The sequence below is a fragment of the Erpetoichthys calabaricus genome, chromosome 13 (genome assembly GCF_900747795.2).
Source record: "Erpetoichthys calabaricus chromosome 13, fErpCal1.3, whole genome shotgun sequence".
Taxonomy (NCBI): domain Eukaryota; kingdom Metazoa; phylum Chordata; class Cladistia; order Polypteriformes; family Polypteridae; genus Erpetoichthys; species Erpetoichthys calabaricus.
This window is the reverse complement of record NC_041406.2, coordinates 10,090,384-10,117,742: the sequence shown is the minus strand read 5'-3', so window position 1 is coordinate 10,117,742 and position 27,359 is coordinate 10,090,384. Positions and strand designations below refer to the sequence as shown.

General features: G+C 40.5%; 2 protein-coding genes across 2 annotated transcripts in view; both read left to right on the top strand.

Annotated features, from left to right (window-relative positions):
* entpd3 (ectonucleoside triphosphate diphosphohydrolase 3) overlaps positions 1–27,359 on the top strand; it is a 79,073-nt gene that overhangs the window by 31,882 nt on the left and 19,832 nt on the right. The window contains exon 7 of the mRNA XM_028817945.2: positions 14,054–14,326. Within this exon, the coding sequence (XP_028673778.1) occupies positions 14,054–14,326 (273 nt within the window). The remainder of the gene's footprint in view (positions 1–14,053; positions 14,327–27,359) is intronic.
* The window catches only part of rpl14 (ribosomal protein L14), a 67,792-nt gene continuing 46,339 nt past the window's right edge, over positions 5,907–27,359 (top strand). The window contains exon 1 of the mRNA XM_051935691.1: positions 5,907–5,912. The gene's annotated coding sequence lies outside the window, so the exon portion shown is untranslated. The remainder of the gene's footprint in view (positions 5,913–27,359) is intronic.

The following is a 27,359-nucleotide window of genomic DNA, read 5'->3' as shown; positions in this document are numbered from 1 at the left end:
GTGCGTGTACACAGAGTACAGCGTGCTTGAGTGAGCCTGCTCTTATCTGCTTACAGCGCCGGGGTGTGTACAGAGAGCTTGAGTGACAGACCCCTGCAAGAGGATGGAAAAGAAAACTTTAGAGAGACTCTATTACACACCCAAGGAGCCTGGCAGTTTTGCTGGTATTAACAGCTTCTTGAGAAACGTATCAAGTCGTCGAAAAAATGTTAAGCGAAAAAATGTGTTTGAATGGATGACTGGGGAATACACTTACAACGTGCACAAACCAGCACGGCTGAGGTTCAAGAGAAACAGAACCATTGTTTCAACTGTCGATGGCCAGTGGCAAGCCGATTTGGTAGAGATGTCTTATTACTCAAAATTCAATGATGGATATAAATTTATCCTTACGTGTATCGATGTACTGTCAAAATATGCTTGGGCTGTACCGTTAAAAGCCAAGACAGGGAAAAAAGTTTCTCGGGGTTTTAGTTTGATCTTTAGACAGGGTCGTGCTCCTAAGAAGCTACAGACAGATCAAGGCAAAGAATTTCATAACACTTTGGTACAAAAACTACTAAAACAGAACAATATTGTACATTTTGTCACAAACAGCGATGTAAAGGCCAGCATTGTAGAACGGTTCAATAGAACTTTAAAGTCCAAAATGTGGAAATATTTTAAATATGCCATTACTTTTCGGTATATAGATGTCCTGTCAGACTTTCTAAAGAGTTATAACCACAGTTTTCACACCACGATTAAAACAAGACCTGTAGATGTGACTCCGGAAAATGCTCTGAGTGTTTGGAAAACAGTCTATGGTAGGGCCGGGCAAAGAACATCTACTCCGTGCACTATGAAAATAGGGGATCATGTCCGAGTTTCAAAATTAAAAGGTGTATTCGAAAAAGGCTATGAGCAGTCGTTTACAGATGAAATATTTATTATCGTGGACTGTTTTAAACGGATCAAACCTGTCTATAAACTAAAAGATTACGCAGGTGATGAAATTCAAGGGACGTTTTATGCAGAAGAGTTACAAAAAATAAACCCCGTTTTGGGCGAAGCCTTTTACAACACTAGGGCCAATCAAAGCATTTAAAGATAAGATTTTTTTAAGATAACCCGCCAGCATATTTTTAACCAATCAACAAACACAAGCCTCATGTTAAGCTTGCCAATGACATTACACCAGGCTGGTTCGGGCATGCGCTGGCTGCATCGAGCGCTTCCTATGTTCATAACAGCCAATCAGGATACAGATCTGTTGGCGGGGATGTGAAAAGCCTATGGATTGAAGGCAACATGGCGCCGCTGTCAAAAATGTACGAACGACTCTGTCCTTGGAAAATGTATTAGCATATGAATTAAACAGCAACAGACAAAAATATTGTAATACATACATTGATGGTTCGGGTATTCGGGCGGTCGTTTTTCTAAGCCAGGAGATTTCACTGCGCATCCGAGCAGAGTGCAAAAGTAAGACATTTACCCTACTTTTAAAGTGTGCATATTATTATGATTGTGCATTACGTTGTGATATTCTATTATAGACCGATAAACTAAAAGGTAAAAATGAAATGCTCTTGTTGTCATTTTTAATACGCGCCATTTAAATGGTCTTGTAAAATAAATAATGGTAAATAAAAAAAATAAAAAATGGTCTTGTAAAATAAATAAAAAATCCGATAAAGCGTTAATATTTATGTATATATAGGTTATGATGGTGTGTACGTTTCACTAGTCTTTTTATCCCTGGTATGATGAACTTGTGCCTTAAAATAAGTATAAGGAAAAAAGAACCGGCGCATTTAGTACGTATGTTGCCGGTGACGCTGCACGCATAGAGCTGTCATTTTCTAAGCCAGGAGATCAGGGGTCGCATCCGTGCCGAAGAGCAAAAAGTAAGACATGTACTTTTAAAACTGTGTATATTATTATGATATGTCATAAATGAAATGGTAAAATGGAATTCTAGGTGTCTTTACAAAATTAACATCTGTTGCTGTTTGTTGAGATAAGACGCGTGTACTTGATCCCGGGGCCTTGTTGGAACATTCTAGAGGCAGCCATAGAATAAAATTTCATAAAAATTCATTGGAATATGCCTTTCACCGGCTGTCTATAGGTGATAACGTTGGAACATTCCAGTGGTACCCTGATACATGGTATAAAATGATAAAATTCCATATGGAATATTTTTATTTACGTTTTCACCGTGTGTTTATAAACGATAATGTTTGATTAATGTTAGATGGTTATCGGCCTAATATATATAGCTGACTTGAGCCGAATTACACATTAACATATGTATATAATATATATATATATATATATATAATGTATAATTACTGAAAAAAAACACCTTAAATGCTTTACACCTTAAAGGGTTATAAGGATATTTGTATGTACAATGTTAATTTTAAAAATACAGCCACCACCTTATTATTATTATTATTTATTTTAACAATATTTCATCACGTGAGAAATTGCTTGAATATTCCTCAATAAATAAATGACCAAGTATAATATTTTTGTCTAATTTATTTAACTTGTTTCTCTTTATCTACTTTTATAACTTGAGTGAAAATCTAATGATGTTTTAGGTCATAATTATGCAGAAATATAGAAAATTCTAAAGGGTTCACAAACTTTCAAGCGCAACTGTATTTCTGTATATTTCCGTTTCAACATTTCACTCTTAAAATGGACAGGAGTTTATACACTACCTACAGTATTTCACAGACTGAAACTGTGTTTGCATTCCCTCACCACAAGGAGACGCTTCAGGTAGGAGCCGATATCACTAAGCCAAAGGCCAACTCTGGTTATTATGGCGTATTAACAATCAACAAAATGAACTCCCTACTTTAAAGTAATTTTAGCACTGGCAAAGAGAAGCCATCAAATCTCTTATTGGGATTACTTCTGGGATTCAGTGGCAAGTCAGACTGTCCGCTAGCGATTTCTGGTATACCAAAGTTGCCCTTAAAGGACCAGGCCTTTTATGCCACTTCAAGACTACCTTCCTTTTAGGACAGCTGTCCCCCTTATTTATTACAAGCTGAATTCCTGAATAATACTGGTTAGACTGAAAGGAATTGAGTTCTCACCCTTCAGCCCTCCATGGCATCTCAGTCTTTACCTGTTTTATGGAACTCTTGGCAGGCCCCTGGTTACTACCATTCTAGTATCAGGACAACAGAGCCAAATCCTGCTTATGCTAACCTCATGTTCTCTAATGTGTCCCTGGAGAAACGGGTAATCTTCCTCCCAGAACACCAAACTCTCTTGCATGTAGAAGTGGTCTCTTTCTTCCAAGTAGAGTTTCATATTCAAATAGTACCTGGTCCAATGCCACCCACTAGCCAAAAATGTGCAGTGTATATACTGTATATTCACTCACACAAGAGTACACAGAGAATAGACTTTGCAGAAGTCTTTGTGACCACATTGGGTAGCAGATGGAGGAAAGGAGACAGTTACCAATACAATCTACTTTTCCCTCACCGGTATGGAAGACCATGCTGATGAACATGTCATATTCACACAACTGTTAACTCCATCCTTTCTGGTTAAATTGAATAAGGGAACAACATAAACTGGCAAAAGGCTGTCATTTTATGGACCACCTTCTGTAAGAAAGGAATGACACACATCATTCAGTACTATTAAAACAAACAACACTAAATTATCTTTTCGAGCCCATGTGACACAGTTACCGTATGGCTTTTTCTTTTCTTTTCTTTTGTTTTTTGTTTTTGTCATTGTTACCCCAAATTATGCAGAGAAATGCTTAACAGTTAAACATATAAGCCAAGACACATGCAAATAGGACATGAAAATGTTTTATAATAGAGCAAATCTTTTCCATAAATGTCACAAAATTAAATTTAACAAAACTACTGGTTTATAAGTCTTCCATTAACATACTGTTTCGATCATTGAACTTTTCTCTGATGAAAAAAATTTAAAAAACTCTGACAAAAGTAAGGTCCAGATGAGCTCAAACTAATGTTTCAATAAGAACATTTCTCAAAATTTAGTGTACAGGATAATCATTTAAATTAATGATTCAAAATGAAATTTGCAAATTACCTTAAAAAAATGCAAAGATAGGTTAAAAAAACAAGACATTAAACTATAAAAGGGGTCAGGAACATGCTGCTTGAGAACATGGATTATCAAGTGTCTATCACAGACTATTCGCAAAATGCTTTTCTGCTAAGAATTTCTGATATGATTACTGAAGCACCCATTTATTTATATAAACATTGACTAAGGCTTAAATATATATTCATTTTTAAAAGTGCACTAAATTAATTTTAGTGAAAATGTTAACAAAAATCATATTTACTTAAAACATCTTTGGTTACACCAGTACTAAATAAAATTGTACATTAAGAATTTTATAGTTGCCAGTTAAATAAAAACTGTACTATTCAGAAGCTCAGTATTATTTAATTACTGGTGAAAGAAGGATAAACTCCTATGAAATTCTGAAATCTCCCTTGAAGCTCTACCAAGAGGTGATGAGAGCAGCAAAATCAAATTACAGTATCTATCGGACCTATTGCAAATGATGCCTCAAGACCTAGAGTGCTTTTTAACACCATGAACACTTGCTTTACCCCACCTGTCAGCAGCTTCTCTGTGAGCTCGCCTGAGAACTGCGAGTTATTCCTAAACTTCTTTCCTTTGGGCCAGTGCAGAGACAGTTTATGTTGTTTCAATCAGTTTCCATCTCCCAGCTAACTGATATAGTCAACCATTTCAAACTTCCGCTGATCCTCTTGATATTTAACCTGCACATCTGTTTAAAGATTATTTTGGAGACGTCAGTACACTTGCTTTCGCACATAATTAATCACTGTTTAAAACTGTGGGGAAATGCCGGACAACTTCAAGCATGCAATTGTTCAGTCACTATTGGAGATGCCTACTCTGGATCCCACAGTGTTTTCAAATTACAGGCCTATCACTGAGCTCCCCTTCCTGTTCAAAATTATGGAAAAGGTGGTTAATGTGCAATTACTGTCATATTTGGAGGAAAACAATCTATATGATGTACAGTATTTCAATCTGGTTTAAAAAACTTCACAGTTCAGTAGTACAAAAACTGATGGAGTGTAAAGATAATATTAAACTTTGGATGGTGCAAAATTTCCTCCAACTGAATGACAATAAAACAGAGGTTATTTATCTTTAGCCCTACTTCTTTTGCTAGTGAAACTGGCACTCATTTAGGCTCACTGAAACTCCACACATGCAGTGCTAGCTACACTTACAGCAAGTAAAAAATCAAAAAACCTCTAAATCAAGTGGCTAGCTCTGAATTATATATTGGTGTACAGCACTGAGTTGTCAATCACATATTTCTACACAGGAGTCATGACTGATCCAGAGAACTACTGCATTAATGAAAGGCACAGATAGTTATTGAATAACTCTACGTGCCCATGCTCAAACAAAATTTGCACACCCCAAACTGTCAGAACCCTAACACAATATATACACTGAAAAACCACACAATGTGCTTTTACATGTACTGCATTACAAATCCAGACACTGGACTGCAGCAATGTTAATGTTTGCTGCTTGAGTAATAAGGTGCAATTACACTACCAAACAATGCAGACTCCATACTTCCTATAGAATAAGACTAATTCTTAATGTATACAAGCATAATTACTTGTGAGAAAAATTATGGGGTTGAACAAAAAGGATACAAAAGAAACCTTAACACTTTTTGAATATATTTTAATCAAAATTTTAAATTGTTTTTATTTAAGAACAGTGCATTTTTTATTTTAAGAGATAGTGTAGAGTTTTATTTAACCACCTTATTAGGAAGTGTGACGACACCTCGGCAGGCTACAGGTATGAAAATAAAAAGAAAAAACGTTTGTTTTTAATACCAAAATCGGGTCTGTATGTGTTTTGGCGTTCACATAACAGGCAATAGCACTGGTGTGATCTGCAGGGCCAGTTGTCCATGTATAGCTTCAGTTGTATAGCGCCCACACTCTGGAATGACCTACCACAAATTAATTAGATCAGCTGACTCCATGAATTCTTTTAAAAACAACTCAAAACTCATGTGTTCAGGAAGGCTTTTAGCTCTACTTGACTTTATTACGCTTCTCTCAGTTCACCTCAATGTCAAGATGCACATGTAACCTGTGTGTGTTTGTGCGAGACCATCACATATGTTGTCTGTTAGGCTTTTTATTTATTTATTTTTCCTCTGAATTCATGGTCGTAATCTTCTTTATTTATTTATCTGGTTTGTACAATGCTATATACTGTATATAACGTACTTCTTATAATCTGTAAGTGCCTTGAGCATGGGGAAAGGCTCTATATAAATAAAATTTATTATTATTATTATTATAGTACTCAATGCACCCTAGCGTTAGCCAAGAGCAACACACGGACACGGGGCCCCCCTTGCTTAACCCTGTGTGCAAACCACTGATAAGAACTTTGCTGCCCAAAAACCTCAGAAATAGCGACACACGCCCAACCTTTTTTTCTATGCAGTTTTGCCCATTTTTTCTGAGGCCTTTGGGCAGCAAAGTTCTTATCAGTGGTTTTTTGATTTTTTTACTTGCTGTAAGTGTAGCTAGCACTGCATGTGTGGAGTTTCAGTGAGCCTAAGTGAGTGCCAGTTTCACTAGCGAAAGTAATCCGAAATACGTTTCTAACGGTCCAAAGTCCTTATAAATAATTTTTGGATGACCGATTGGATATCATTTGGTTTTATTCACATATGGATATAAACTCGTAAAATCATTGTAATGGATTTTTTCACCAGCGCAAACCTTGTAATATAAACGTGCTGCTTTTGTTCGTCCGCCAAAGAGAGATTCCCTAGGGTTCAAAGCCTCTGGGAGTCGAGCGGTTTTCAAGAAATTCTGCACACGGATGTTTTCACGAACCATTTGTCGCCAATTATGTTCCCAGATTTGATGCACCTGAAAACCCTGCATTTTTAAGTAGTGAACTTTTCCCATAGTTCTTGAATAAAGCGAACCGAATGACGTGTTTGTAACACTATTCCATGATTTTTCATTATAACGGATATTACACCCGTGGAAAAAACAACCGTTAAATTCAAATGCTATCTTTATGCCGTTATTTTCGGCATAGCCGTCTAGATAATATTTTCCAATACGCATTTCACCTCCGGGTTTTAGCGCGTGCCGAATATCTAGTTTATCTTCGGCCTCTAAATACATGATCCATTGAATGGCCGGTGTAGAATAGCGCTTCTGTATTCTGTGATAACTGTCTTGTAACGGCAAAGCTATGGTTTGCTCACGCAAAAATTGAAGTCTAAACATTGCCATACAAACACTCGCTAAAGTAACACATTGAGAAGGATCAATCGATAATATTTTGTAGGCCTATTTGATCTGAAACTGCTCGTCTAAATACACCTTTGTCGTTTTGGTGATCTCCATAACCTCTTGTCTGAACAAAATACAAGCCGACCTTAGAATCTCTACATCTAAGCGACAGTACATTTTTAATTCCTTTTGAAAATCAAATGCGTCATTCTTGTGATTAGAATACTATAAAAGAAATTCTTTCTTTTCGTCTGGCATCATACTTTCCACACCATAAAATTCTACAGCCGGTCTAGGCCCGACATAATTTTGTTTCTCAATCGTGTTAAAAAAATGAGGAAAGTATCTTTTAGCCCCTTTAAAACCCAAAGCCTGCGGTAATTTAGACAATTTTGATGCTAAAAAGTTCAGAGTCTATGAATCTGATGTTTAAACCTTTCACTGTTATCGACATGATTTTTCCACCGATCGTTAACAAATCCATTTTCATTTTTTCTTTTATTAATTGACTAATTACAAAATAACTGTCATAGGATTTTGCATTGTGTGCAATAAAAGTGTAATTCTTAAACTTACTATCTATAAATGTTGATATAAATCTTTGAACACAATCGTTTCCGGCAAATTCCCAGCTTGTGTTACCATCCATGTGTAAAGCGTATATGTAATTCGGTTCGTGTATACCCGTGTCTTGCCGACATTCAAAATCATAAAATATATATTTTTTTGACATCGGACTCTTTAATAACGGTTGCATATAACATAAGTGATTGTCGCAGCTTGTGATTGTTTCTTTACAATGAGGACATAGCCTCGGTTTGCAACTGTGGGTAAGCTCTGTATAACACTGACAGTAAGTACAGTACAGTATTCTTTCCACTGGCATGCTTGTTTGTTTTGGTGTCTCTCATGGCAATCGTTTGATTGACAGATGATTTTGCATATCCGGCATCTAATTAAACAGCCTGTTACTTCAATGCAGGAAGCATCATGGCAGGCCCTGCAAGGATTGGCACAAACATGGCGAACTTTGTGAGAATAAGCAGCATGGCAAATTTCGCAAAAATAATTAGCCCCGATAAATTTCTTCACGTTTAAAATCCCATAATAATGCTCATTGTGTAAGAGTAGGAAAATCACTTTAGAGTTTGGAGGCGTAGGACCCGTTGTGAAGTATTTCCACGTACTCTCATGCATGTATAGTACCTTTATAGAAACATCTAATAGACGCTCAAATTTTTCTACATCTGAAAAAGATATTTTCTTGTCACCCGAAAACCCCAATTGTTTATGCATTTGTCTAGCTTTTTGCAGAATGCAGCTATCCGGTTTGGCTTTCCGACTGAGTAAACGGATGACAACGCCTGCAAAACATAAATTACCCCGATATGAGAAATCTACTAATAGACGTCGTTTAGTATTAATAATTTTACTGAAGAGTAATGTGTTAATTCTAAGTCTTGCACCACCACGCATGTTTTTCACAATGGTTACTACAAATCGGAGAGAAGAATCTGTAATAATTTCTGTATTACTTTGCAGCATCTGAGACACGTAATTTAAAAAGCCTGTGGTGTCAAAGCTGTCTAGATTCTTTTTTTGGGAATAAAGATTGTTTTGCAAACTCGGGGAAATAAGTCGCAATTGAACAAAATCACATGGTGCAATATTCGGGGATAATGCATCTAAAAGACCCTGAATACTTTGATGAACAATGTTTATGGCCTGTGTATACGACTTAATCCTATCCAAATCGATAAAACGGAATTCATAGTTATGCTCTGTAGCTCTAAACCTTTTCATCCGTCTTTCAGATTCCCTTACAATTTCAACATGTGCATTAAGAGCCGAAGAATCTGTTTGGTCTCTTGTTCTATTAGCCCTAGGACCCCCGGTACATTTCAATCGCCTTTTCTGATAAGCAGACAGCCGTTTGTATTTACTTTTGATCTTTCTGATCATATTTAAAAATGTGTTACTAGCTTTCATTTTAGCTTGCCTTAGTCATATAGAATTTGTACCAGAACCGGTACCCAGACTTGTGCAATCTTTTAAGATCACGCTTTCCAGTCTATGCAGCCTTTGGTAAGCTGTCTGAAGTTCAACTACAGTACTGGTATCTGGTCAGAATCAAAAATGCCTGAGATACAGGTCTGAAGATATTTCTTTAAAATATTACTCTCAGGACATAATATCTCCTCGATAAAGGCTGATAAAAACTGTATACCTTTACGTCTGTTGCTAAATGAATTAATAATTCTAATAGCACACATCAGTCATTTCTCGATTAAATGATGCACATGGTTATCAACTTTATCATCTGAATGAATGGTTTTTCCAGACTTGGTTGTTGCTTTCTCTGTTTTCTTTCCTTTGGAAATGCTACCAACGGATTGCCCAAAATCTGAAAAAAAATTAAATCAACCACAATCTTAATAGCTATGTAATATAAATATGGATACGTACAGCAATTCATTAAGCTCGCCGACCCAAAAGGGCCCGAGAAACAGCGACACACACCCAATCTTTTTTCTATACAGTTTTGCTCATATTCTGAGGCCTTTGGGCGGCAAAGTTCTTATCAGTCGGGTGCACACAGGGCTAAGCAAGATTAGCAGGCCACGTCAGGGCGTTGGTCAGCAAAGTTCTTATCAATGGCTTGCACACTGAGTTATGCAAGCCGGGACCCCTATCCATGTGTTGCTCTTGCCTAACGGTAGGGGTACATTGAGCGCTATAATAATAATAAAATAATAATACATTCTATTTATATAGAGCCTATTCCATGCACAAGGCACTTACAGGATATAAGAAGCAGATCATAACGTCATAAATAAATAAATAAAGAAGATTACGACCAAAAATTAAAAGAAAAAAATAAATAAATAAAGCACAAACACATACAGGCCGACCCCTGAAGTTCACAGGTGTCCTTATTGTCTGTGATGTGAACGCCAAAATACATACACACCCCAATTTTGATATTAACAACAAAATTAATTTTTTCTTATTTTCATACCTGTAGGTTGCCGAGGTGCCGTCACAGTTCCTAATAAGGTGGTTCTGTGGTGCTTTTTCTCGTTGTTAATCGAGATTCAAGCAATTTCTCACGTGCTGAAATATTGTTAAAATAAAATAATAATAATAATAAGGTGGTGGATGTATTTTTAAAATTAACATTGTACATACAAATATCCTTATAACCTTTAAGGTGTAAACCGATGTTTTTTTCACTAATTATATATATATATATATATATATATATATATATATATTATATATATATATATATATATATATATATATATATACAGATAGATAGATAGATAGATAGATAGATAGATAGATAGATAGATAGATAGATAGATATTATACAAATCTTACCGGACGATTCGGTACTAATTCTATGTCGATCGGAAAGCTGAGCATCAAATTCAACCGAATCTAAGAAGCGAGCCATAATGCTCCAGGAATGCAGAATGCATTAAAATATTTTAATGTGTAATTCGGCTTATGTCAGCTATATATATTAGGCCGATAACCATCTAACATTAATCAAACATTACCGTTTATAAACACACGGTGAAAACGTAAAAAAAAATATTCCATGGAATTTTATCATTTTATGTCATGTATCAGGGTACCTCTAGAATGTTCCAACGTTATCACTTATAGACAGCCGGTAAAACGTATATACCAATGATTTTTTTTATCAAATTTTATTCTATGGGTGCCTCTAGAATGTTTCAACAAGGCCCCGGGGTCAAGTACACGCGTCTTATCTCAACGATCAGCAACAGATGTTAATTTTGTAAAGAAACCTAGAATTCCATTTTACCATTTCATTTATGGGTTTTAATAGAATAAAAACTGTAATGCACAATCATAATAATATACAGAATTTAAAAGTACATGTCTCACTTTTGCTCTTCGGCTTGGATGCGTGCAGTGTCAGCGGCAACATACGTAACAAATTGCGCCGGTTCTTTTTTTTCTTATTTTAAGGCACAAATTCATCATACCAGGGATAAAAAGGCTACTTAAACCTGTACACACATTCATGACTTATATATAAATATTAATGCGTTACCGGATTTTTATTTCAACCAGATAATTATATTTTACCATTTCATTTATGGGTTTTAATAGAATAAAAACTGTAATGCACAATCATAATAATATACAGAATTTAAAAGGACATGTCTTACTTTTGCTCTTCGGCTCGGATACGACCCCTGATCTCCTGGTTTAGAAAAACGGCCGCCCGAATACCCCGAACCAGCATTGTATGTGTTACAATATTTTTGTCTGTTGCTGTTTAATCCATATGCTGATACATTTTCCATAGACAGAGTCGTTCATGCTTTTTTGACAGCAACGCCATGTTGCCTTCAATCCATAGACATTTCACACTCACGCCAACAGGTCTGTATCCTGGTTGGCAGGCATGAACATGGGAAGAGGTCGATGCAGCCAGCGCATGCCCGAACCAGCCTGGTGTAATGCCATTGGCTAGCTTAACTTGAGGCTTGTGTTTGTTGATTGGTTAAAAATATGCTGGCGGGTTATCTTAAAAAAATCTTATCTTTAAATGCTTTGATTGGCCGAGCGTTGTAAAAAGCTTCGCCCAAAAACATATTTAAAGAACGGTTTTTGCATCGAAAGCCTCATGCCTCCTCAATAACAAGAATTGAGTATGTTGTGATGAGCGAAGGTGTCCACTCCGTTATGACTGATACTTAGCAGGTTGGCATCGACCACCGCTGTTAAGGTCAGAATGGAGACACTAACACTTGTTTACAGCTAACCATTCTTCTGACCGAGCGATTGCTGGCTGGCTGAGACCGCCGCTTTGCATGGTTTTAACCGACCACTTACCAGTGTCCCTGTGTCGCTGGGGCCAGTCGAGCGTTCTTGCTGGGGATTAATAAAGTATATCTGTCTGTCTGGGGGCTTAAACATTTTATTTAGATGTATTACCGGCTCACTGATGGGTTGGGACATGGTTTGCAATTTGATTTGTGTTTTCAACAGTGTATACAATTCTTGTATTTTCGCTTCTTTTTAAATTGAATTGCTAATCTGTATTCAAACAAGCTTGTGTGACTATTTTACAACTTTTTAACCTGATTTTATTCAGACTTTTAAGCAATTAATCTATAACAGTGTGTAACCCGGAAAGTGAAGACAACATGTTGTTTTGCTATGTTTGGAATTTTGCTTCAATAAAAATTGTTTAAAGCACTTTTTTGGTATCTTTTTGATTCATTCAATAAAACTTGTTTTAAATCACTTTGGTATCTACTTTATGCCTTGCTTTATAAAGGGCATGGTTTTACATGGCTGTCAAGGTAACGGTATGCTCTGGACGTGTTTGGGATGCACTGCCAGGCTCCTTGGGTGTGTAATAGAGTCTCTCTAAAGTTTTCTTTTCCATCCTCTTGCAGGGGTCTGTCACTCAAGCTCTCTGTACACACCCCGGCGCTGTAAGCAGATAAGCGCAGGCTCACTCAAGCACGCTGTACTCTGTGTACACGCACCCGGCGCTGTGCGCAGACAGGAGCTGGATGCCTGCTCCGCCCAAAATCGCTGACTTACCTTTTGACACATTACCGGGGCCCCGAAGGACCGGTTCGGATCACAAAGATGAACAGACTCAGTTTTTTAGGATCAAGGCTAAGAGCAGCCGACCATTTTCCATACGCACGACTGACAAAAGCCCCGATGCCGGTGAAACAGCGCACCCGACAACAGGCAGAGATCAGAGCGCGGGGAAACACCCAAATTAACCCAGGTGGCATACGGTGGGTACCGGAAATGACAGGGGGGCGGGACAAACACCTGTCAAAAATTCATGATGGATAAAAGTGACGCTCCTTTACTACTGACATTAACATAATTTTAATTTAAATCTATTTTTTAATTGTAATTAATTCAAAATGAACAGAATAGTGTTATTCCAAAAAATAATTTCTAAATGGCCGGCGCAGTGGGTAGCGCTGCTGCCTCGCAGTTAGAAGACACGGGTTCGCTTCCCGGGTCCTCCCTGCGTGGAGTTTGCATGTTCTCCTTGTGGGTGCTCCGGTTTCCTCCCACAGTCCAAAGACATGCAGGTTAGGTGCATTGGCGATTCTAAAGTGTCCCTGGTGTGTGTGTGTGTGTGTACTGCGGTGGGCTGGCACCCAGCCCGGGGTTCGTTTCCTGCCTTGCGCTTTGTGTTGGCCGGGATTGGCTCCAGCAGACCCCCGTGACCCTGTAGTTAGGATATAGCGGGTTGGATAATGGATGGATAATTTCTAAATTGATTTACCTGCTTGTTTATTTTAAGCACACCTCATTAGGATGCTCTCCGTGAAAGGCGCTATATAAAACAAAGATCGATTCTTTCATTCGCATATTCCTTTAGCATTTCATCTTTTTACTTATTTGAATAGCACGTTATGACACTCGCATCTGAGAAGGGCACTAAATAAAATAAAGATCGATTGATTGATCCGTGCGTGCATTGAATTCCTTCATCCTTTGACTTGCTAACTTGTCGGATTATTTTTCTGTACCTGTGAATGGCGCTACAGAATATAAAGCTGCAGAGATTGATTCCAGTGATTTATTTTTCAAATGGAGCTGTTTAGGCCATTGAAAAAATGAGCTGTATATATTTGTTTACATGTATGTTTAACATGCTTTTTATATATATGTTTGAATGTTGTCCTCAGAAAACATCCAGCAGTGCCTTTACAGAAAACCCCTGCTTTCCTCAAAATTATGTGACGACGCTGAGTGCCAAGTCGATATTCGGAAGTCAGTGCACCGCCATCTACAGGACGGAGGACTACAACCCCAACAGCCGCATCACGTTTGTGGGGACCGGAGACCCGGGGCTATGCCGAGAGACGGTCTTCTCCTTGTTCGACTTCACGTCTTGTCACGGGAAGCAGCAGTGCTCGTTCGATGGCGTCTATCTGCCTGAGGTCATCGGCAAATTTGTGGTAAGAGTGGCAATCGTTTTTTCCCCAACAGAAGAGCAGTGACGGTCAGATTGGGGGCTTGTATGAGTTATAAAATAAGAGATGATGGCTTAGTGGACTAGCTACATCCAAAATAATATGAGTTGTCCAGGGTGGTCTTAGCAGCATCATAGGCCCACCAGGCAAACTAGTGCGCTGAAGCCCCTGTTTTGATAGCAAAACAAAAACACACATAATCATCAGAAAGATCGTGGGCACCTATGCTCCTGGGACCCCCGGCCAGTGCCCATTGGGCCCATAGGTTAAGATGGCCCTGTCTGCTGTGCAGAAATCAATGTGTCTGAAGCAATGCAAGCCACTCAGGTCATAGAATCTTTAGTTGACCCCATGGAATCAGGTGCTGGTCTGTGATGACAGAAGTGTGACAGCCCGGCACACGCATGGATTTATTGGGATGTTTTCACATAAAGTGGCTTACAAGTCACCAGTATGTGGACCTCACGAGTGGTATGGCGTGGTGTGTAACGCCTTTCCAAAGTCCTCAGACCCTTCACCGTTTTCACATTTTGTCACATCGCAGCCTTGTGATAAAATCGTTTTCATTCATTTTTTTTGCCCCCTCATCAGGCGACACTCAGGAGCCCAGAATGACAAAGCAAAAAGAGAACTTCAGAAATGTTTGTACATTTATTAAAAAAAATAACAGATTGAAATCCCACAATGACACACGTTTTCAGACCCTTTCCTCAGAACTTCGTTGAAGCCCCCCTTAGCAGCCAGGCCAGTCTGGAGTCTTCTTGGGTCTGAGGCGACAAGCTGCCCACACCAGGATTTGGGGATTTTCTGCTGTTCTTCTCTGCAGATCCTCTCAAGAACTGTCAGGCCAGCTCTGTCACACTGACACAAGAGTCCGGGACATTCCCACCACAGGGACCAGAGTCTGTTTAGAAACTCAAGAATGTTTGTAGGGACTCAGGCCATTTGTAGTTCCTGGTGGGTAATTCCTGGTACATTTTGTAGCCCCCTACTCCAGGGTTTGTACATTTCATTCAACCAGAAACTGTCATGGGTGGGGCTTGGGGAATGAAGTAAGCTGATTGGTTGACAATAAGCACTGGTGCCATCTTACAAATCTGTTAGCAGTTTGAACTTTAGAGATTTGCCAGTGAAGATGGAGCACCAACACTTCACACAGCAATCGCTTTGAAGCAATAAATTGCGGGGGGTGCGATGTGAACTCTTCATAGCCGTCTCCCATCATGCACCACATCAAAACTATACGTGGTGGGGTTCCCCATGAGGTCCAGAGCACGTCAAAGCAGTAATGAGGGGGTCCTCGTCACCTCACTTTACACCGTGTCTCTCCTCATAGTCGACTCCCTGAAATGCCGCAGTGTGCGCCTTATTGAAGCAATAATTTCCCCTGTGAAATCGCGTTTGCTTCAGAGCAGTAAAGTCAGAGGGTCCCCCTGTGATTTCCTCATCACACTGCATTAGTCTTCCCACCACATCAAAGCAATAATTTTTCCACCGTGAAGTCACAACCGCATCGAACCAATAAATTCAAGGGGGTCCCTCGTGAGCTCTTGACTGCGCCGTACGTCGTTCTTCTTTGCATGTCACAAATTTTGCATAAAGGTTACAGTTCCTGTTGTGTGGTGGGAGCATAACACACAAAAGTGCGCCAGGGCTTTACATAGTCCAGGAACTCATCACTCCCCAAAAATAAAGCTCATGCAGTGGGAGGGAATGCACTCAAATATTCAGACCCTTAGCTTTGGCTCAGAGATATTTCAGCCAGGTCTCCTCCTCTGGCTGAGGTTCAGTTCATTATTTTTGTTCGTTTTTGAGTCATTTCTTTATGTTAACGTTACTTTTGTTAATTATTGGCTTTGTTCTCCATGCCTGTGTCCGCTGTTGCCAGCTCTTTTCAATGGAAAGTCATAAACACAGGCTCAAAAAGGGGCTGGATGATGTCATTACCTCATTTGCATATCTATATTAACTCTTTAGACTCCACCCCATCCTTCATAGCCATCATGCTATGTCAAGCTGTCATGTAATGATGTCATTACCTCATCTGTATATCCTTATTAACTCCTTAGACTCCACCCCATCCATCATAACCGTCATGCTATGTCAAGCTGTCATGCAATGATGCCATTACCTCATCTGCATATCCTTATTAACTCCTTAGAATCCACCCCATCCATCATAGTAGTTGTACTGTCATTACCTCATTTGCATATCCTTATTAACTCCTTAGACTCCACCCCATCCTTCATAGCCATCATGCTATGTCAAGCTGTCATGCAATGATGCCATTACCTCATCCTCATATCCTTATTAACTCCTTAGACTCCACCCCATTCATCATAGCAGTTCTGCTATGTCATTACCTCATTTGCATATCCTTATTAACTCTTTAGACTCCACCCCATCCATCATAGCAGTTGTGCTATGTCATTACCTCATTTGCATATCCTTATTAATTCTTTAGACTCCAACCCATCCATCATAACCATCGTGCTATGTCAAGCCGTCATGTAATGACGTCATTACCTCATTTGCATATCCTTATTAACTCCTTAGACTCCGGCCCATCTGTCATAACAGTCGTGCTATGTCATTACCTCATCTGCATATCCTTATTAACTCTTTAGACTCCGCCCCATCCATCATAGCTGTTGTGCTATGTCAAGCCATCATGCAATGATGTCATTACCTCATTGGCGTATCCATATTAACTGACATTAAGCTCTTTTTTCCAATACAAGTACTAGAGATCATTCATTTACCAAGCGAGTGCAGGTGTTTACCGTTTAAATGATGAATTGTGTGGGCCTGTACACTTCTGTGTTGTTTTTCTACCTGCCTGCAATGACGGCTGATCTTAAGTGTCACAGTCCGGAGCAAATATGGGACCGTAAACTTCAAACAAGATCATTATTTCCAATGCGGTGTGGATTGTGAGATAAGGCAATTTGGAAATGAATGTGTCAAGGTCTGTCTTTCCTTGTCACCCATTGGATGGTCAATTTGAAAATTAAAATGATTGACTTTTTGTTTCACCAATTGGTTCTCTAAATTTTCCAGGCACCGCCCATTCAAACAAGATTTAAGGGTCGAATGCGCTCTGTCAAACTGCATAACAATCAGTTGTTACATGAACTGTTTTCAGCGACCTGAGGAAAGAAAAGTTGCTTATGTCAACTGAAAATGTCGCTAGACTCTTTATTTTTTTAAATAAAGTCGCCAAAGGGGTCTTTCCAGTGACCTCATGACCCCCCATGCTCTCCCAATCCATCTACTGACTTCATAGGAAGAGCAACCAGAGACATGAATGTCACTGCCTGATATAGCGACAAAGTCACCAAGTTGGCAACACTGCCTGTGTCATGTGGGAGGTTCCTCAGGAGGCGGGGCCACCTTCCCATCACTGCCAGGGACCGCCCACAGCCCTCTAAAGGTGGGACATTTCCCACAGTCCCTTGTAGCTCATTTCAAATATTAAACTTGGGAGTGGTGAGTTGACTTGTGTTTTTGCTGTGCTTTGTGTTTTGTGATTATTTCTTTGACCTTCTGCTTTGCTTTTTTTGGATTACAGTATTGGGACTTTGTTATCAGATTGCCTTTGTTACGGGCAACTCTTTTTGCCTTTTGTGTTCTATGGTGCTTTCCTTTGTTTAAAAACATAATCTTTATATTTTATTATAGCGCTGACACATAAAAAAAAAAAATGTTATGTATTTTCTGCTGTCTGTCTGGTTTGCTAGTTGCGGGTATCAGGATAGCCCAGGGGTGGGCATTAGTGGTCCTGGTGGGCCAAAGTGGCTGCAAGTTTTTGTTCCAACCCAGTTTCTTAATGAGAAGTCACTTATTGCTGATGACGCTTTTACTGCTTAAGTGACATTCTGATAGTTCATTTTAGTGGTCTCGCTTGTTAAACCCCCCCCCCCCCCCCCCTCCCCTAATTGCTTATTTCCATCTTAAACAGCTGCATTCTCTGTTTAATGGCTCCTTATTAGCAATAAGATGTAAATGACAAAGGAGCCAGCAGTTCTCTATCTCGGTCTCGCTTGTTAAACCCCCCCCCCCCCCCCTCCCCTAATTGCTTATTTCCATCTTAAACAGCTGCATTCTCTGTTTAATGGCTCCTTATTAGCAATAAGATGTAAATGACAAAGGAGCCAGCAGTTCTCTATCTCGCTTGTTTCGATTTACATCTGTGTGTGTTCTTCCTGCACTATTTGATTTAATAAAACACTTCATAGAAAAATGCGACAGACTGAAACTGATCCATTTTAGGCTTAAAATCATTTTGATGGCATCCTTGGAGAGGAAAAAATCTATGATAGAAGAACCTAACATTGCAGACTAACAAGCCATAACATTATATAAGGTCTGAGACGGGCAAGGATTGGTTTCTAATTAAGCAGTTGGGTTGGAATGAAAACCTGCAGCCACTACGGCCCTCCAGGACTAACATTGCCAACCCTGGGATAGCCCATACAGCCTGTGATTGACAGTGGCGCCCTCCAGAAGGCGGGACATCTGGTGTCTTTCGTCTGACGGAATTTGCATAAATCACGCTGTCTCGATGCATGCTCAATAATCCAGGTAAGGAAATCCTAGAAATTTGATTCTGTTCATCTGGACAAAGTTTTTAAGTGGGAGAAATATTTCGAGACCTATCCAAGTCTCTTCCTCAGTCTCAATTGACTGCAGGTTTCCCCAACCTTATAAACAGTACCTTTGCTTAATCACAGAGACTAGCACCATTGACAAAGGGCCAGTTGATCAGTGATATACAAATTGTCCACTGATTAGTAGACGTGTAAACCATTCATAGAGGGTTGAGGAATGGTAAACAACTCACCCAAGCAGAGAAAAACGTCCTTTCTAAAGGGTTAAATTTTGTGGTCACACCGAAACAAATCCCGCTAGTGGAACTGATTACAGCCACAGAATCTGCTATCAGAAACAACAAGATTGCTGATTTGGAAGCAGAACAACTGCGGATAAAAGTTTCGGCATGTCTCAGCAATGCAAAACCCCCTGCATCCAATATCAGCATTGAGGAGAGGAAGGCCTTCACGGCACTCAGCAAGGACAACAACATCATCATCATCCTTCTAGCGGACAAGGGGAGATGCACAGTTGTGCTAAACCAGACAGACTACCATGAGAAAATTTTATCTCTGCTCAGTGACAAAAATACTTATGAGCCCTTAAAGCGAGATCCAGGTAGTGGTTACAAGAAAAAGGTGATAGATTGTCTTAAGCAGTTAGTTCAGGACAATGCTATTGACCGGATCACATACCACAGATTATACCCAGGGGAATCTACACCAAGTCTGTATGGTCTACCAAAAATACACAAACAGGGTGCTCCTTTAAGACCCATTGTCTGCATGATCAATTCAGTCACGTATAACATCTCCAAGTTCCTGGCCGTTGTTCTTAACCCGGTGGTAGACAGCTCAAAACACCACATTCAGAACACATTGGATTTCATGGAGAAAGTGAGAGAGGTCATTATGGAGGCAGAAGAAACCTTGTTCTCATTTGATGTTACATCTCTATTCACTTGTGTCCCAGTGACTGAAGCAGTGGAGGTAGTACGTAAGAGATTACAGAATGACCCCACGCTCAGTAAAAGAACCTCTCTCAACGCAGACCAAGTGTGCCTGCTTTTGGAACTGTGCCTTCAATCAACATATTTCATATATAAAAGCCAGTACTACAGGCAGAAGCACGGGTGTGCCATGGGTTCCCCTGTTTCACCTATAGTAGCCAATCTATATATGGAAGAAGTGGAAAAGAGTGCTCTATCATCCTATCCTGGAACACCACCGAGCCATTGGTTCAGATATGTGGATGACACCTGGGTGAAAATCAGATCTCAGGAGGTACCACAGTTCACAGACCACATCAACGGGGTGGACAAACACATCAAGTTCACCAGAGAGGATATGAAAAATAACAAGCTAGCCTTCTTAGACTGTGAAATTTCCATCGTCAACGGGGGACATTTGAAAGTGGATGTGTACCGTAAACCCACACATACGGACCAGTATCTAAGGTTTGACTCTCACCATCCACTAGAGCACAAACTAGGTGTCATTAGGATTCTACAACACAGAGCTAACACCATTCCCACAGACTCAGAGGCCAGGGAAGCAGAAGAACACCACGTCAAAAAGGCCCTGAGTAAATGTGGATATCCCAGCTGGTCCTTTGTCAAAGCAGGGAGGACACCTAAAGAACGCTCCAAGCGATTCATGAGAGAGGAAGGACATCCACTGCCTAAGCGAAAACCCTTAGTGATCCCGTATGTGTCAGGAGTATCAGAACAGCTGAGGCGCATTTTCTCGAAACACCAGGTCTCAGTGGCTTTCAAACCCCAAAACACGCTACGCCAAAGATTGGTCCATCCCAAGGATCGGGTCCCATGGCACAAACAGAGTAACATAGTTTATGCAGTTAAGTGCCAGGAGGAGTGCCGTGAATTGTACATCGGGGAAACCAAGCAGCCACTGGCTAAGCGCATGTCACAACACAGAAGAGCTTCCTCGTCAGGCCAGGACTCCGCAGTCTATTTACATCTACAGGATAGTGGTCACTCCTTTAAAGATGAAGAGGTGCACATCCTGGACAGGGAGGAGCGCTGGTTTGAGAGAGGAATCAAGGAGGCCATTTACGTGAAAAAGGAACGACCATCTCTGAACAGAGGAGGGGGCCTAAGGGTACATCTGTCGCCATCTTACAATGCTGTGATTGCACCCATTCCTCAACCCTCTATGAATGGTTCACACGTCTACTAATCAGTGGACAATTTGCATATCACTGATCAACTGGCCCTTTGTCAATGGTGCTAGTCTCTGTGATTAAGCAAAGGTACTGTTTATAAGGTTGGGGAAACCTGCAGTCAATTGAGACTGAGGAAGAGACTTGGATAGGTCTCGAAATATTTCTCCCACTTAAAAACTTTGTCCAGATGAACAGAATCAAATTTCTAGGATAAATCACACCGTTTCTCGAAAGGAGAAGAGAGCAGCCATCGTGGAACAAAAAGACGGATAAGAACAATCTGAACTGATGGAGGTCAGCAATTCGTTCTTAAGAACGTGCATTTTGCATTCTATTATATCTAGTGGATTCGGGTGAGCTCATGAAGTCATTTTTTTACTTTCTCATATACGAAGTATAAGGAAAGTATTGTAATTATCCAAAAATGTGATGTCGAGATTTTAATGAATCTCAATGTTTTAGACCTCCCTGAGTCCAAATTACCATTTTGGGAATTATGTCAGTGTGTTTGTATAGGTGGAGGTCAGCGATTCACTCTAAGAACGTGCATTTTGCATTCTGTTATATCTAGCAGACTTAGGTGAGCTCATGAAGTCCTTCTTTACTTTCTTGTATACAAAGTCTAGGGAAAGTATTGTAATCGTCCAAAAATTCGCTTTCGAGATTTTGATGAATCTCGACGTTTTAAACCTTCCTGAGTTTGATTTACTTTCTTGTAGGGAAAGTATTGTAAACATCCAAAGATTCAATGTTGAGATTTTAATGAATCTCGATGTTTTAGACCTCCCTGACTTTCTCGTATATGAAGTATAAAGAAAGTATGGGAATCGTCCAAAAATTCCATTTTGACATTTTGATGAATCTCAACGTTTTAGACCTCCCTGAGTCCAAAATGCCATTTTTTGGAATTATGTCCGTGTGTCTGTATAGGTGGAGGTCAGCGATTCGCTCTAAGAACGTGCATTTTGCATTTTGTTATATCTAGCAGACGGGTGAGCTCATGAAGTTCTTTTTTACTTTCTCTTATACAAAGTATAGGGAAAATATTATAATTGTCCAAAGATTCAATGTCGAGATTTTAATGAATCTCAACATTTTAGACCCCCCTGAGTCTGAAAATACCATTTTTGGAATTGTGTGTGTGTGTGTGTGTGTGTGTGTGTGTGTGTGTGTGTGTGTGTGTGTGTGTGTGTGTGTAAACATGATAATAAGTGCGCTTTCACTTTGGTCAACCAAATTTTACATACAAGTCAATTGGTAGATTTCTATTAACTTTTGAGCTATTTCCGTTAACCGGAAGTGGTACTTTACCTTTTATTTATGCCACTGCAGAGTCTGATTTATTCAGCTTCACTTTTATAATTATTGTTCAGTATATTATTAATTGGATTTTGATTTATTGTTGATGGTTCTTCAATGTGCATCATATAAAAATATAATCCTAGTGGCATGGATCGTGGACTATCTTACAGACAGACCTCAGTATATGCGTCTCGGGAACTGCAGGTCTGACATTGTGGTCAGCAACACAGGAGCACCGTAGGGGACTGTACTTTCTCCGGTCCTATTCAGCCTATAGACATCGGACTTCCAATACAACTCGGAGTCCTGCCACATGCAAAAGTTCGCTCACGACACTGCTATCGTGGGCTGCATCAGGAATGGGCAGGAAGAGGATTATAGGAACTTAATCAAGGACTTTATTAAATGGTGCGACTCAAACCACCTACAACTAAACACCAGCAAAACCAAGGAGCTGGTGGTGGATTTTAGGAGGACCAGGCCCCTCATGGACCCCGTGATCATCAGAGGTGACTGTGTGCAGAGGGTGCACACCTATGAATACCTGGGAGTGCAGCTGGATGATAAACTGGACTGGACTGCCAATACTGATGCTCTGTGTAAGAGAGGACAGAGCCGACTATACTTCACTAGAAGGCTGGCGTCCTTCAACATCTGCAATAAGATGCTGCAGATGTTCTATCAGACGGTTGTGGCGAGCGCCCTCTTCTACGCGGTGGTGTGCTGGGGAGGCAGCATTAAGAAGAAGGACGCCTTACGCCTGGACAAACTGGTGAGGAAGGCAGGCTATATTGTAGGCATGGAGCTGAACAGTTTGACATCTGTGGCAGAGCGATGGGCGCTGAGCAGACTCCTGTCAGTCATGGAGAATCCACTGCATCCACTGAACAGGATCATCTCCAGACGGAGGAGCAGCTTCAGCGACAGACTGCTGTCACCGTCCTGCTCCACTGACAGACTGAGGAGATCGTTCCTCCCCCACACTATGCAACTCTTCAATTCCACCCGGGGGGGTAAACGTTAACATTATACAAAGTTATTGTCTGTCTGTATACCTGCATTATTATCACTCTTTAATTTAATATGGTGCTGCTAGAGTATGTGAATTTCCCCTTGGGATTAATTAACTATCTGTCTATCTATCTTGCGGTTTACTCCTCAAACATCCATCCCCATATCTGAATATATGAGAAAGTCGAGGGGAGACCACTCCCGATTTTTTACAAAGGCGCAGACTGACTGAGTAACATTTTACAATTAAGATTTCAACCTTTTTGGGTCAGCCAGCATTCTACAATTCCTTCACTTGCTGTTAACAGTTGGCTGGAACTTTGGACTTGTGTGCGAACTTTGGAAGTAGTAGTAGTAGTAGTAGTAGTAGTAGTAGAGCTTTATTGTCATCCTAACAATATACTTACAGTACACAGTGGGACGAAATATCGTCCTCCAGAGTCAAAAGGTGCAGTACACAAGATATATATATAACTAAAAAACATATACAGTATTAAGTAGTATTTTGTAATCCAGAGAGTGTGTGGAGTAAAGAGTCCAGTGTGGAGGAGGGCAGCATGGTGTTCAGGAGCCGGACTGCTTGGGGAAAGAAACTATTGCACAATCTCGCAGATCTGCTCCTGATGCTGCAGAGTCGTCTTCCAGATGGAAGAGGAGTAAACAGTTGGTGGGAGGGGTGGTGGGGGTCAGCCATGATGCTAGTGGCTTTATGAAGGCAGCATGAGGTGTAGATCTCCTGCAGACTGGGTAGAGAGCTGCCAATGATGCACTCAGCAGTCCGCACAATCCTCTGAAGGGCTTTGCAGTCGGAGGCTTGGCAGTTTCCATACCAGACTGTAATACAGCTGGTCAGGACGCTCTCTATGGTGCCTCTGTAGAAGGTGGTAAGTATGGGTTTAGGGAGGTGCACCTTCTTCAGTCGTCACAGGAAGTAAAGACGCTGCTGGGCTCTTTTTGTAAGATAGTTTAATATGGTGCTGGGGAAGGGGGGCTGGGGGTGTGATTGTTCCACTGTTTGTATATTTATTTGCACGTACTGTATACAGTAAGGGGTGGTTTTGTGCTGGTGAGGGGAGGAAAGGGATCGCCGTTGTTTTTCATCTTCTTGACTTTCTTTTTTGTATAACATATTTCTCTTTGCTTATGGATGTTGCCTTATAGCTGTTTTTATGTATATATTGTAAAATAAGCACACAAACACCGTCAAAGCTTCAGGGATCTGAACCTGTATACTGTAGAGCAGCTGAAAGAAGGAAATGATGTCTGTACAGACTGGATTTCAAAACAGAACTGAAAATGGCAAAAATGGAGGTTGTATATGTAGTTCGAGGAAGGAAGTGATGTCATGGGTGAATGGCATTCTGAAGCCGGAAGTGTCATCAGGAGGAGGAGGCGGGGTCTTGAGGACTGGAACCAGAAGGGACATTGTTATCTGAGGTACTGGAAGTGCTGGTTAGGTTGTGGAATCATTGGTGTTTCTGCAGGGAGAGAGGAGAAAGAGTTAGAGGGCAGCGCCAAGCCCTGTTTCGGTGGGTAAATGCATTTATTTGAGCCTGTAAACGCAGGTGTGTGACAATATTCATTCATTTCTTTGAGCTGTTCATTTCAAAAAGGGGGCATATGGCGGGGCGCTGCAGGGTGTCATATTCGCTGCCTTCAGGTTAGGAAAGGTGAGTGGTGGCATTCGGCCAGTTTCAGCATGTCGGGGCCGATTCGTTACATTATTAAGATCAAGGGTTTGCCCTTATATTTAGCCGGGGGTGTGATGGTAAACCCCCTCTAGTGGGCATTTGTGGAAGTGTTTTAAGGACTTGGTGCTTTGGGACTCGAGAAGGGTCTAACTGCAGCGTGCAATACCTATGAGATACATCAGGTAAGGCCCACAACGTCAGCCACGAAACACCCTTTGAGTCAGATAATCCCCCCCCCCCCCCCATAATAACCATAGTGTAACGAGGCCCTGATGTTAACCACAGTCTACTGCGATGGGTGACTGACGTTGAAGGCGTTTCGTGATATTAAGGCATTACATCAGTGGTTCTCAACCTGTGCGGCGGGCGCGAAGATGTGAAAAAAAGAAAACAAGAATCGACAATAAGAAAAATACATCTATTGAAACCAAAACAAATTAACTTAAACTACATTCTGATACTAGAAAATAAATATAGTTAGATAAATGTCGAAAAAAGTTAAGTAGGTATAATAAAATATGCATCTATGACATATCATTAATTTAAAAAGAACAAATTGGTATTAGTGGGCTCCTTTCAAAAAAACGTTAGGGGGGCGCAATTAAAACTGTTATTAAAACTCGGGTCGCAAATACTTAAATGTTGAGAAACGCTGCGTTACATGACTGACCTCATAGGTACTGTGGTCTGCAATTACACTCTGTGGTGGGCCTCTCATGCAGCGTAACAGTCGACATGTTTGTACATTTCATTTGGAATCCACCTGTGGTCGTCTCCACTGATTGGACCGATTAGGAAAGCCGCACATACCCGTCTATAGAGAAGGTCCAACAGTTGAGGACAAAGGAATTGCCTGCAGAGCTTAGCAACAGGATCGTGTCAAAGTACACGTCAGGGGAAGACTACAGAAAGATTCACTCTGATGTCTGCCTCAACGTCCTGCTGGATTATCCAACTTGTACTGAGCTTCAGCTGGCGGACGGCCACCCTGACATTACTCCGTAGGACGCCCTGAGGATTCATTTGTGCCTCGATGAAGGGAAGCCGTCCAGGCCCAGAGGCAGCATAGCAGCCCCCCAAATCATCTCCCCTCACCGTACTTCACTGTTGGCCTGATGTTTCTGTGACTTTTTTACACGAGATCTACTGCTGCATGTTCTTCCTAAACAATTCAACATTCATTTCTCCAGTCCACCAAGCATCGAGGAGTTTCAGGGTGGTCTTTGTCAAACTTTAGACATGGAGTGCAGCAGCTTCTTTCTTGGTGCCCATGGGCATCGTGGCTGGTCCATGTTTTGGGTATAGTAGACTTTGGAAGACAACAACAACATTTATTTCTAGAGCACATTTTCATACAAGTGATGGAGCTCAAAGTGATTTACAAGAATGAAAAATATAAGATTAGGTAATACAAAGTAGCAAAGAATAAAGTAAAGTCCGATGGACAGGAGGACAGAAAAAAACAAAAAAAGACTCCAGAGGACTGGAGAAAAAAACCAAAACAAAATCTGCAGGGGTACTGAAGCCATGAGACCACCAAGCCCACCCTAACATTAATGATCTCGATTAGTCCTCATGGTTTTCAGGCTTCACGTGGAAGAATTTGATGATGATGATGGTCATGTGGACCTCTGGCCTTCCATCCATCAATGGAGGGACTACTGCACAGTACCCTGATCAGGTGGTGTGGGGGGGGGGGGCAGAGATCGGCACCACAGAGAACCAAAAAGAGAACAGCAGAGAAACTTGGGGTTAGTATGGAGTGTGGAGATATGATAAAAACAATAATTCAATGCATATACAGAATATCAGGGTTAGATAGATACACTAAAATGAAGCTACGAGAAAGCCATGTTACATTAATGGGGTGTTAGCAGCTTTTTAAAGTGCTCCACTGTATCAGCCTGGTCAATTTCTAATGGTAAACTCATATTCCAGATTTGAGGTGCATAACAGCAGAAGGCCGCCTCACCACTTCTTTAAAGTTTAGCTCTTGGAATTATAAGCAGACCCTCATTTGAAGATCTTAGGGTACGATTTGGAGTGTCAGGTGACAGGCATTCTGAGATATAGGATGGAGCAATGAAGAGAGATGTTCGCCTGTTCTAATGATTGTTGTTACTCTGAGGTTCTTTTTGACAACTCCAATTCCTAAAGAGTTCATACACTATGTAAAATGTAAATTAGAACAGAATGCAATGATTTACAAATCCCATAAGCCCAATAGAACACAGAAA